At 41.9% G+C, this 12,842-nt stretch overlaps 1 protein-coding gene across 6 annotated transcripts in view; it reads right to left on the bottom strand.

Annotated features, from left to right (window-relative positions):
* The window catches only part of CDC42BPB (CDC42 binding protein kinase beta), a 102,184-nt gene extending 90,188 nt beyond the window's left edge, over nt 1-11,996 (bottom strand). For all 6 annotated transcript variants that reach the window (XM_033139197.1, XM_033139208.1, XM_033139234.1 and 3 more), the window contains exon 1: nt 11,322-11,996. In XM_033139197.1, the coding sequence (XP_032995088.1) occupies nt 11,322-11,499 (178 nt within the window). In that variant the 5' untranslated portion in view covers nt 11,500-11,996. The remainder of the gene's footprint in view (nt 1-11,321) is intronic.
* Nucleotides 11,997-12,842: the final 846 nt, after the last annotated feature.

Below are 12,842 nucleotides of genomic sequence, written 5' to 3'. Positions count from 1 at the left end.
AACAGCAGAATGAAAATGAAGGGTGCTGGCTGCTGTTTTATACCCTTCCTCCAAGCACACAAAGAAGTAAGAACAAGAAGGGCACAGCAACAAACACTCCTGCAAGTTCCAGCATGACAGGTTACACTGCACCCATCTCATCTATGAACTGTAAAATAAATAAATAAACTTATTAAGGCAAACATAGCATTAAGACTATTGTGCTGCCTCAAAAATGTCCAGTTCCACAGTAAAAATAGAACAAGTACAATGGCACTTAAAACACATGTCTGTATTTTAAATAAGTTGATCAGTTTCTAAATTATAACATGTTATCTAGGAGAGTACATTATTCCATTATTTCTGCATTGCAGTACAAGATATTGCTATCTGAACTAGACTCTTTTTTAAAAGCTCTTGTAACCCATCAAGAGTCAGTCTTCAATGATCTAAGACCTATTTCTTCTAGCATAACCACCTTACACTCTTGGGGGGGGGGAATCAAGAAACAGTTTTTCAAGCCTTGCGGAAACATGATAGGGCATGCTCACAAAAAACACATATGTATATATGAAAATCATTACATAAGGAAAAATGTACTTGTGCAACATTCAACGTACCTATCATCTCATTTAAACTGGATTGCCTCACCTGCATTTGCAGTGTAGCACACTATACAGTAACTGGATGTGCAATTTAAATGTTAAGCTGGCCACGTGGCACACGACCACAAAGTTAATTCTTAGTTAAATGTAATCCTGATCTTTACATCTAACTAAGAATTACATCTAACTAAGCAGTATGAAAATGCCTTTTTAAATTATAGCTTTTGCTAGCAAGAAATAGGTGTAGCTATCTGAACGTGATCATTATATCAAACTGTATCATTGCTTTCTTCACAGAATAGGTAATCACTGCTATTTTCCAAGAGGAATTAGCAAAATACAAGGAAAAATAAAGCAAATACTTTTATTTACACTTCTAGTCTTTTGACAAGCATGTAACTCAACCTTTGCCAATACAGAGAGAAAAATCTAAGTTCTACTTTGTTAACGGTGGGTTAGATCCAGAGTTCCATGAGTGGGACAATCCTCCTGAAAGCATAAGGGAAAGCATTTCCATCAATTCCTCCCCACAACCTCATGCCCCTGTAAAGCTGCTCCAGAGAGTTAGGGGGCTCACCAGAACCATATGGGAGATGGAGTGGGAAGAGAAACAAATTTACAAGCATACTCCCTTCACCCTTCTCAGTAATTTTCATTTGCTGAAAGGATATTCTGTCCATTCCAGTGTGTATGTGTAGTTTTATTAATATACTCCAGTATATTTTGAAGCAGTGCTTCATTATAGGAATAACCTCACTGTACAAAAAAAATTGACATGAATCAGATATAAGACATTTGATCATGTGCTCTTGCTTGTGATAATTTAATCGTATCAGAAGAAAAAAGAATAGTGCTCAATCATCTGTTTATTCTCATTGTGTGACCTACTTCTTATTTAACTGTTTATACATTTTAACACTTCACTGTTGAAAGTCTCTTGCAATCAGAGGAGAAATGTTCCTTTATAAACAGCTCACCAATCTGAAATCACCCACACACCCATTTTGCAAATAGCAGAGCAATAAAATAAAAAATAAATTTGAAATATAGACGAACAGTAAGTTCCCACAAGAAAGAATTTTGCAGCATCGTGTTTCAATTGGCTTTTAAAGGCATCCAAGCCGGTGACCATCATTACATTTTGTAGTAGTAAATTCTATAGTTTAACTACACTCTGTGTGACTTCCGATTGTTTGTGCTGAACCTTCCAGCATGATCCAATATATGAATCACCATAAAACATTTCCTTGGAAAAGTGTTTTGCAAACTTCAGAATTGAAATTTAATAAATAATAATGCAGGTGGGCATAGTTTTTGTTTGTATATATATATATATATATTTTATATTGTAAACTGCCCTGTGATCTTTGGATGAAGGGCAGCATGGAAATAAATAAATAAATAAATGTGATTATGTTTTACGTAAAAATCCAGCACAAATATTTTTAATTTGAACTTTAACATATGTTTTGAAATTAAATGTATAATGATATCAAAGTTATGTGACTGATATTCTGAGCTTTATCAGGCATTAGTTTAAGATGCTCCAAACACTATCTTATTCTCACCACTTTAGTCTAGGGTTTTCCTTCATTATGGACAACACCAGCTAAATGTGCTTTCATTGGTTCCTATTACAAGAATGATAGATTTCCACAAGACATGGAAGCAACCATTTCTAATATAGCTTGAAAATAAAATGATGGTGGTGGTTTTAGCATTTTGTTCACATTTATACACCACCATCATAATTGTCTCAGCAACATATGATATAAAGCTTGAATAATTCTGTGAAGATAATAACTACATTGATGCATGTAAATAAGTATCGTCCAATATATTAAGTAAAAAGGTAATTTCTCAGAAATACTGATGGCACTTTGGCCCAAATCTCCTAATGACTGCCTCTAGGAGTTTCAAAAAGATATTACATTGCACTGGAGATAAAATAGTGCTCTTCCGTAGCCCATAGCAAAACTGAGAGAGGGCCCAAAAGCACTTTCCCAATGGCACTGTCTGAACTTGGCCATGTAGATACTACTGGAACCACTGTAGCACCGTGCCTCCAATTCCCAGTCCATTGTTTATGTTGTCAATAGCTGTGGAGAGGCTGGGGACTAAGGTCACCCTCCCCTTGTGCTGCAGCCATGAAGTTCACTGGGTGACCTTGGGTCAGTCACCATTTCTAAGCCTAACCTATCACACAGGGTTGTTGTGAGGATGCAATAGGGAGGAGGAGAATCATGTACAGCACCTTGAAATCCTTGGAAGATAAAGGTGGTATATTTAATTAATAAAATTAATAAAAGTTTCCATATATTGCTTTGCATTACGATCACCCCAGTCTCATTTTACACCAACTATTATGTAAGCTTTGTTGATATGTTTATGTTGTATGTTGATGGTTGAATCTTTTATGGCTGTGTACTTACCTTCTGTTTTAAGCAAATTACTGACAATTACTTGGAGAAAATGGACCTGGGCTCTGTAACTCATGCTCTTAATTATAAACAGACTGGACCACCGCAGTGTTTTCTACCTACGGCTGCCTAGATCAGAAACAACAATTTGCATAAAACACACCTGCCAAAATCCTGGGTCATGCTCAACGATCAGATTATAGTGTGATGACTCTGTGTCCACTGTTACTTAAACATTTCAGAGCTCAATTAAAAGTGGTGGTACTCATTTTTTAACCCCCTTCATGATCCAGAACAAGTTTGCCCCCAATAACTGCATTCACCTATCTGAACCAACCTACCTAAATTTTAAAGATGCCCATGAACTGGACAAAACTAAGGACAGGAACTTGTCAGTGATGGCACCACAACTCTTCCTGGAGAACTCTGATAGGGCTCCTCTCTTCCCAGTTTTAGGTGGGCTGTGAAAGCTTCTTTATTTAGACAGACATTTGATGTGCAAGTTTTCTATTTTTACCTGTTCCAAGTGCTTTAACAGTTAGCTTTGTTTCTGTTCATACCATTTTTAAATTGGTTGTGTTTTATAATAATATTCCTAGAAACAATAGAGATTATTTTGGTTTGCCATTTCTGAGTACATTTTATGTAGGAAAGCAAGCCAAAATGGCCTCAAATTACTACCTTTAAAAAAAAACTACTATTAACATAAGCCTCCAGACCATAATTTGAAACTATGGCATGAAATGAGCTTGCAAGCTATGGTTTGAAGGTTAGCACTAACCATAATCTCATTTCGACATCACAACAAGCCTCAGTTAGAGGAAATGAAGGGGGAAAATCTGAGCCTCACAAAAAGTGAACGGAACTATGGCTTACTGTGAACATGCAAGCTCAAAGAAGGAGAACATGATCACTTTGCTCCTCTTCTAGTCCTGCTGCTGCTGCTATCTCCTGTTGCACAGCTGTGTGTTCAGCTATGATTTGGTTTAGCAGTTCATCCAAACACAGGCTTATGGTCTATCTAACTCCAGACAAGCCATCAGCTGCAACCAAGCTTTGTTCTTAGGTTTACAGTTCATGGTTTGTCCAGAGAAAGTCCAACTATAAGCTCAGGAGTAGACAAAATGCTAAGCCACAAACCATTGCTTGCAGCAAAAGGAAAACTGGGAGAGAAGCACAGCAGCCATGCTCTCCTCACACTGAACCCTCATACTATGCCATGGTCTTGTTTAGCATTGTGTGCAAATTAACTGTATTGTGAGAGGGAAGGAGGGAAATGATGGAGCAGGAAGGCACATGGGGTACTCCCAATCTTCCAAATCATGGTTTGGACAATCAGAATGCAGCATCTAAACAGGCCAATGTATATGACACCTATAAAACTTCAACATACTTTGTCTTTTCTTGCTTTCTTTGGGTCAGAGTTTCAAACAAGTAATCTTTAAATACTAAACAGATAGGTTGCTGCAGATTTCCAAATTCTCTTAAATGGCTTAAACAGCAGCTGAACTTTCTGTTCTGCGATGTTAAATAATGATGCTACACTCAGCTGTATCCTCCAAATAATGGAAGTGCAGATAATCCATCTCATCAAACTATTTTCTGTCCTTCTGCCATCCCCATTCATGTGTATGCCATTCTACCCCGCCTCAACTTCCATGCTCCAATACACTCAGATGGGAAAATGAAACATTTTCATGCCTTCAAAGTCAACCCTTGCAGAGTAAGAACAACGTAGAATCGAACTGTGCTTAGGCACTGTCCTTCCCCAAAGCACTTCGTGCTCCATATTTTAACCTACACAGAAGAGCTCCAAGTTCTGTGTGCATGCAGAGGCTACTCAAATCTTCAACATGAAAATAATAAACACTCAAATCGTGTAATAGTTTATAAAACCAAGCATCAGTTTGCTCATCTTTTTTTGAATGCTACCACCTGTTCCAATATGCACTGGCTTGGAACCCAAGCTACCTTTCTGCAAAAGGAAAGGTGCCTTCCATTCACATAAGGGACTCCAACACAGAAAAGGCTCCAGCTGGCGGAAAGGGAGGAAAGATTTTTTTTGCCAGCTTCCTTGCTTCCCTTGCAGCCACCTCCCATGCTATTCCAGAGGGCCCCTGTCCCAATCTCCCAGAGCAGATTTTCATGAAACTACAAAGAGAATCCACAAAAGTCATCCTCTACCTAGCAAAATAGTTCCACTCATTGGAACGTGGCAATCAAGCCCGTGTTGTTGTTTTTAATAACTGGAGCACACTTGGGACTATCAGTAATAGCTTGAAAAGGCCAAGATCAAATGTGAACTTTAATGATTCATTTTGCTCAGCTCTGTGGCTTAGCACCCTAACATTTCTTTCTCCAGGTTTATTCTACTACCATGTTGAAACCTTGTAACTCTTACAAAAGCAATTCTAACCTCAACTAACAAATTCAGAGCAACAATTGATATCTACATTCTGCTTCTCTGAACTAATAAAAATAGCTGTTGCTAGTCATACACTTGAACATACAAAGTTGTCCAGTATTGAATCAGACCATTCATTTAGTCCAATATTGACTAGTCCGACTGGCAACAGCTCTCCAAGGTCTGAGGCAGGAATAGTTCCCAATCCTGATAACCCTTCAGTTGTAGCATAGCCTACCAAGGACTGGACCTGAAATCTTCTAAATGCAAAGTACCCGGTATGTACTCTTCCACTAAGCTATAGCCCTTCACTATTTGAAGTAACTTGGTCATTGGCATCAACCGTCTGAATTAATGTTCAACTACTGTATTTGCTAACTCTGCCAGAGTGAAACTAAAACTATATGTACTATTCAATAGGTGAAGTAATAGGTTATCAATAAGGTATTTCTTCTAAAAAGACAGAAGAGCTTTGCTAAGGGTTTGTGGCCTGTCACTAGTTGCATAGCAGAGTGTTGACAAATTTCAGGATGTTCAACAACTAGGAATTTCCTTGTTGTTTCCTTATAAGCACTAGTAGCCTAATGGGAGATGGCAAACAAAGTTTGTTCTTGGCATGAGCTTTTGTGTGCATGCACACTTCTTCAGATACGAAAGCTCATACCAAGAACAAACTTAGTTGGTCTCTAAGGTGCTACTGGAAGGAATTTTTTCATTTTTCATTTTGTTTTGACTATGGCAGACCAACATGGCTACCTACCTGTAACTGGGAGATGGCAAGTCACTGAAATAACTTGGGCCTTTAATAGAAATATCTGTTTAGATATTGGGATAATGGTTTGAAATCTACTTCTTTGTAACGGGCTTTAAACACATCCAGTTATCCTGTATAGCACCAGATGGTGGTTCACACATGCATTTCAATTACTTTTAAAAAACTACTTTCACTCTGATGCTATAGTCTGCTAAACAAAGCAAATATGGGTAGAAATGGGTGCTAAGGGTCACAAGGGTCGTAAGGGTCACTGCCCACATCAGAATTGAATCAGGATGTTGCACCAATGCAAGAGTTCAGGACAGTGTTAATTAACTACACACTAAGACATGATTTTTGTCTGTGGAAAAGCGGCATACAAATAAAATGAATGAATATCTCCAATTCTTTCAATAACTACAGACTTTCTAAATGCTTCACAAGGAACTTTACAGTGCAGATAGCCAGTCTATAAAAAAGGGAACTCCATGGTTCCTTCAGCAAGCAAGATGGAGTCATGGGTGGTCCTAGGCAACCCTTATGTTTCTGTTCAGAGATTACTGCAGAAATAGCAGGAGGCAAGTAGAAGCTTTGTTATGTTGCTAGATCTGCCCCAGACTGCTGCAGGTTAGGAGACAAAAAAAATCTCCTCTCTTTGCTGACACGATCAAACAAACAAAAAATTAAGATGTACTGACAGAATAGTATTCTTGGTTTAATAGGCTATTTAACCAGCCTTGTATTTAAACAGTGGTGTGGTAGTCACAAGTACCGGTAACTAGAAATTCCATACAGACAAGTGAGTGAACTGGCAAAGGAGAGAAGATTCTTTGCATTTCTCCACCACCAGTCAGGCTCAGTTTCCATGCTAGTTGTGGGAAAAGCCCTTCCCTGAGCCCAGTCCTTCCTTGGCCAACCTGTTTTGTAGAACACTTTAAAAAAGAGCTGTCTGATAAGAGGGCAGTATCCTGCATTTCCATGCTGATCATGGAAATAGGGTTTCCCCTACTTTCCAGCCAGCAGGAAAAGGCTGCTGACCTCTTATCAGGCTAGGAATTTTTGTGGGCTTATTTACAAAACAGCACTGGATTTCAGTAAAGTGTGTAATCAGTTGACAATATTTCACCAGTTGACTGAAGGGAGTGCCAAACCTAAACACAGCAGAATGCAAGTATTATTAATTTTCACACTCATATATACTCTTGGTATATATGGTGGCCAAGAATAGGATCTGTGTAGGGCAAGATGGGAGTTTAATCAGTGTAATTCGTTTTCTTGATTAACCAATGTCACTATCCCAGAGCCTTTAGGATGTAAGTCACATATAAAATAAAATCAGTTAGCTAATTTTTCTTCCACTAAGTTACTTCGTTTTGAACTATAGTAACTACTTTTAAAATAGCAGCTGTAAATCTTTTCTACTTTTTTAAAACATTCATCAGTCATACAATGACGACATGGAAGCTACTGCACTGGTATCGGAATATAAAGGTGTTCACTTCCAGAAATATGCCTGCCAATTTCTTCTGTCAACCAGTACACAAAAATGACCTGCACATGCAAGAACACTTTTACCTTCATGAAACTATATTACAGCAATTTATCCACATCAACTGGTTTACACAAATACAGAGAACTCATGATGGAGGTGCACCATATTTCTGCCACAAAACAAGCAATCAATGTGGTGAGCTTCCAAAGCAGATGTTGGACAGTGTTTAATTATTCAGTTGGCAATTATTGATGCCAATACAGATGACTCCAGGAAGTGAATCCTCTTAGTTGGTTAATGTATAACAAAGAGCAATGGTCCCTACAGAAATTGAGAGCCAGCTGTTCACATTTTAAAGCACTAAGTCTGAGCAAGAAATACTTCTCCAAAACTACATGAAGCAGTTTCTAGGGAAGTTCTGCTACTTTTTAAAAGAAGTCTTCCAACAAAAACCAAGCAAAACAACAACAACCATTTGGGAGAAAAGGAATAGTTTTTGAAAGAAGCAAAATGGAGCATTAATACTTTTAAATGTTGGTTGCCCACCTGACAACTTTTTGCTGAATGGAAGTTAGTTGTCCTTAGCAATACATCCTGGTCAAAAACAAATTCTGAAACCATTTCCAGTTTCCTTTGGACCTATCTAGAAGCAGACAAAGTACTTTCAGAATCAAGAAAATGTAACGTCCAGCATTTAAAAACAGTATGCTGATTTATATTTCTATTATTATTATTATTATTATTATTACAAAGAAACTTTAAAAAATAAATTCTTGGTCCTTTTTTCCTGCTTCAGGCTGTTTAATTGCTGTACACTTTTCACTGTCAGCATGCTTAAAACTATAATCACAAAACACAATTATTGTGTATTTTGTATAAAATTAAAAAAATTAAAATAAAGTTAGCAAAAAATATCATGAGGATTGTGCAAAACTGATTTGTGCATTGAACATTTACTCACAAACATACTCCTAACAAACCTGACAGAATAGGATACAAAATACTGTTGAAACAGTGGAACTTGAGTGCCTGCTTCTCCTTTCCTCTCCCTCCACCCATTCCAGGTAGAACAGGCTAAGAAAGGTCATGGGATTAACTTGGCATTTCAGGCTAAGCTTAGCCTGGCACCAAGCCGAGGATATTTCACTGCTGTGTTTTCTACATACATTTTTATTTATCTTCATTTTTTAATTCCTTTGGTGCAAAACACTCTAACCAGTGTTAAATAACATACAGTATCATCGCAACAACAGTGTCAAAACACAGAAGAGCTCATCTGAAAGCATGTATAAACAAAAGCTTTTTTTCCCCTCCACAATATCTACAAGTTTTCTCAGCAGCACCTCAGCTGTAGGTGCTGTACTTCTGAACTGGCTTGCAACTAACACCAACCACCCTTTTGAGCATCCCCCTCAGTATCCTGGAATTTCCCAAGAAGGGGGTTTATTAATTTCATCTCCCCCCCCATCTAATCCTTGCGGATAGGCAGGCTCATTATTGCTTCCAGGCAAGTCAGCTGACATAAGAAATCACTTGGTCACTTGCCACATGACCACCATAATTCATGGAATCTCTTCCTACTTGGAGAATTTATCATGTGTAGCCTCCAGATCAACTTGCAGCCCAAAACTGCAGACAACCAGACTACACACAGTTAGGCCCATGTTGTTTCAAAACTTATAAGTAAACCAATTACTTAGTAATGCAACAACTATGAAATCCAGTCCATCAAGTTGTGCTCCTAAAGTTCGATCTCAACTTGCCTTCAACTGATGGGTAGGGATCAGCTACTGGATTGTTATCTGATTTAAGGTGGACTGCAACAGGAGCACTTCCACCATGCAAATATGACAAGTATAGTAAGAAAATGCAGTTTGACTGAAAGGTGGGTCCTACATCTGTAAAAGTTGAAAACTACTGCTGTATATCAAGAGGTCCATTAGCTACAACAGCTTAACTCCCAATCCAGAATGCTGGCAAATGCTATCCTCCTGCTCCCCGATTTGGAAAAGTATCTCTTACTGTAACCAAACGTCGAGGGCTTTTTCTCCCCAAATTGGGGGAGGGGAGCTGATCATTCGTCTAGATTACCAATATGAAGGCTAATCCTGAATTTACTCTCCCAATATGCCATCCAACTCTGCTATGATATAATCAGGTTCCCTCACTTTACCACTTTATCGGCCAGTAGGTGAAAATCTTCTTCTTACAGCCATATATATATTTCTGCCTGTATTTCTGTACTCCTACAGTAGTACTTCCTTGCTGGGAGCTGCCTATGCTATATACCGGTAATGGCATCAAATATTTCCAATACAATATTTATCCAAACTGCCACCAGCATGCAGCATTTTCACAAACCACTTAACATATTCTCCTCAAAAGACCCTCCTTGACCATGATCTTGGCCAGTCCTTGCTCCTACCTGGATCATGCATCATTGTTCCATATCTCGACAAATTCAGCTATACAATTCCAGCCCTCCACATCCCAGCAAAGTTCCTGTTCCTGAACTTGCATATGCATCATTATCTTTCTTCCATATCCTTGCTACTTCTATTCATGAGTCAATGCTCTTCCTACCCCACCCAACTTCCTCACCCCATCACAAGCAAATTCATAGGCTGACAAAACCTATTGCCGGACAGCTCACTGACTGATCCCTCTTATTTCAAGGCTCGCTCTAACCTATGTTTGTGCTACTCATCATCTCCTTAATAATATTGTCTCCTATTTCCCACTGCAAGCCCAAGAGGTGCCATTTATACCTTAGCTGCTCCTAGCCCCATTTCTCCATGTGTAAGATTTTATACTTAATAATCTGGAAGTATCCCCACACATACTCCAAATCTGGATACCACCTCAGCTTTCACTTCCTTTATGGTCGTGCTTTATGTAGCTTGATGTGTCCTCTGCTTGCCACGTGCCACTAAACATTCATTCCCTCTCCCTCATTGTTGTCATCACTCCCAGAGTCTCCTAATGGAACAATCATCAACAGGCTATGATGCCACCCTCCACACCAATACCTGTGTCTGTGGCTAGGCTAGGCCCTGCAAGAGCAGCAGCTCTCCCTGCTCAATCCCGGCCGACACTTCCTCCATGCAACCACGATGCAGGCCTTGTTGTTGCACCATGCCCATTTTCCCTTCACATCGCTGTCAGATCCCTCTCCCAATCCGCTCCCCAAGAAAAAACGATCCCAGAGCACCCGGAAGCATTCTCCAACTCCCAACCCGGTATTATCAAAACTCGCCTTTACTTAAAAGTTTGCTCTCAGTGTGCATGCACACGAAAGCTCATACCAAGAACAAACTTAGTTGGTCTCTAAGGTGCTACTTGAATGAATTTTTTATTTTTTTATTTTGTTTTGACTATGGCAGACCAACACGGCTACCTACCTGTAACTCATCTGCTCGGGTCTGTGGCTACCTGCCCCTGCCTCGAAAACTCCCGTAAGCAAATGTGCGGCGGGCCACACCCACACCCCTAAAAAAACCCTGCGCTCCCCCACCAGAGATTTCCTCGCTCGTATTTCTTCGCTCCCAACAGCAGATTCAGGGCCCGTGCCTTCCCGTGGCTCCTCGAGAGCAAGCCCTGGCGATCCCTCCCCAAGATAGCATCCCCACCCCCACCCCTTGATTCCCCTCGCGTCCCCGGCTCTCACCCCACTCGAGGAAGTCGGAGACGAGCCTGTCCCTGCGCAGCGGCGAGTCCCGGCTGCACTCGGTGTAGAGGCCGACCAGGAGGTCCAGCAGCGCCTCGACGCTCAGGACGCTCTCGTTGCGCCGCGGCCCGTCCAGCAGCAGCTGCTCCAGCTTCTTCAGCCGCACCTTGGCCGACATGGTGGCGGTGGCGGCGGCCGCTGCTGCTGCTGCTTCTGAGCGGAGCGGCTGGCCGAGCCCACCAGGCGGGAAGGAGGGAGAGGCCGCGAGGCTGAGGGAGCGAGAGAGAAGCGAGGCAGGGGGGGAAATACGAGAGAGAGAGAGGAGGGCGACCGAGTAAGAGGGAGGAAAGGAAAGAGGCGCCGCCTCAGGCTCTGGGCAGCGGCGGCGGCGGCGGCAGCATCCGGCTGGTTCCTCCCTCAGCGCTCTCCGGCGAGGGACCCGGCGCCCCGGGCCCGGCTGCGGCGCTGGCGACGGCCGCTGCCCCTCCGCGCTACGCCCGCATTTCCACAGGCCTTCCTCAGCGGCGGCGGCGGCGGCAGCTCCTCCGGGCTCGGCTCCAGGCCCGGCTGGTCCATGGGCCGGTCCCTCCCCCTTCGGACCCGCCCTCTCGCTTCGCCTGGCAACCGAGGAGGAGGAGGAGGAGGTACGTGTGTGTGTGGATGTGTGGAGAAGAAGCCGGGCGGGAAGGCGGGGGGGGGGGATTGCGGTCGCCGCCACAGAGGCCGCCGCCGAACCGGTGTTCCCTTCCCAACGGTCTGAGGGAGCTGCCACTAACGCCGGCAGCGTCTCTCTCTCTCTCTCTCTCTCACACACACACCCCTCCCTGGAGCGCCCGTGCGCACGCGCGCCCGGGATCGCGATGCGTTGGCTGTGGCCATCCGGGCAACGGGAAAGGAGGGCGAGGGGCGGGGCTTGTCGTCCCGAGGAAGCTTCGCTCAGGTTGGCCGCTTGCGCAACCGTTGTTGGAAGCCGTTTCCCGGAGAGAAGGGAGCCGCCGAGTCATATCTCTCTGATTATTAAAAATATTAGGGTTTCTTACCTGCCCTTCACTGCAAAGTCCCAGAGCGGGCTGCAACCGTATAAAAATACAGTATTAAGGTTAAAAACAGCTACGCCTCTGACATTTGGTACATAAAATGCAGTATGAAAATTAGTTTGAAGGACCCTTAACATTTGTACGGCGCTTTCAAGGGTTTTAAGCGCTTCAAGGGCGTTATTTATTTGTTTTGTGAAATTTATACGCTGCTTGATTTGTTTTAAAAAAAAACACAAAACCATCGCAAAGCAGTTTAAGGAAAGATAAAAGATTAAAAATCAAGAGAAGTTTACAGCCCTGCTTAGAAATACCAAGACAGATTAAAATCGCCTTGGTTTCCTAAGCATCTAAGGTTGGCTTGTCTGAACGAGGAAGTTTTTAGCAAGCGCTTGAAAACAGTGTAGAGAAGGCACCTGCTTGGTATTGATAGGCAGGGTTACGCCGATTTGTATCGGGAAGGAGGCTGCTATTTTATGGAAACAAT

This window comes from Lacerta agilis, chromosome 1 (assembly GCF_009819535.1).
Source record: "Lacerta agilis isolate rLacAgi1 chromosome 1, rLacAgi1.pri, whole genome shotgun sequence".
In the NCBI taxonomy this organism is placed as follows: Eukaryota; Metazoa; Chordata; class Lepidosauria; order Squamata; family Lacertidae; genus Lacerta; species Lacerta agilis.
Note: the sequence above shows the minus strand (reverse complement) of the source record. Positions and strands in the feature narration are given on the sequence as shown.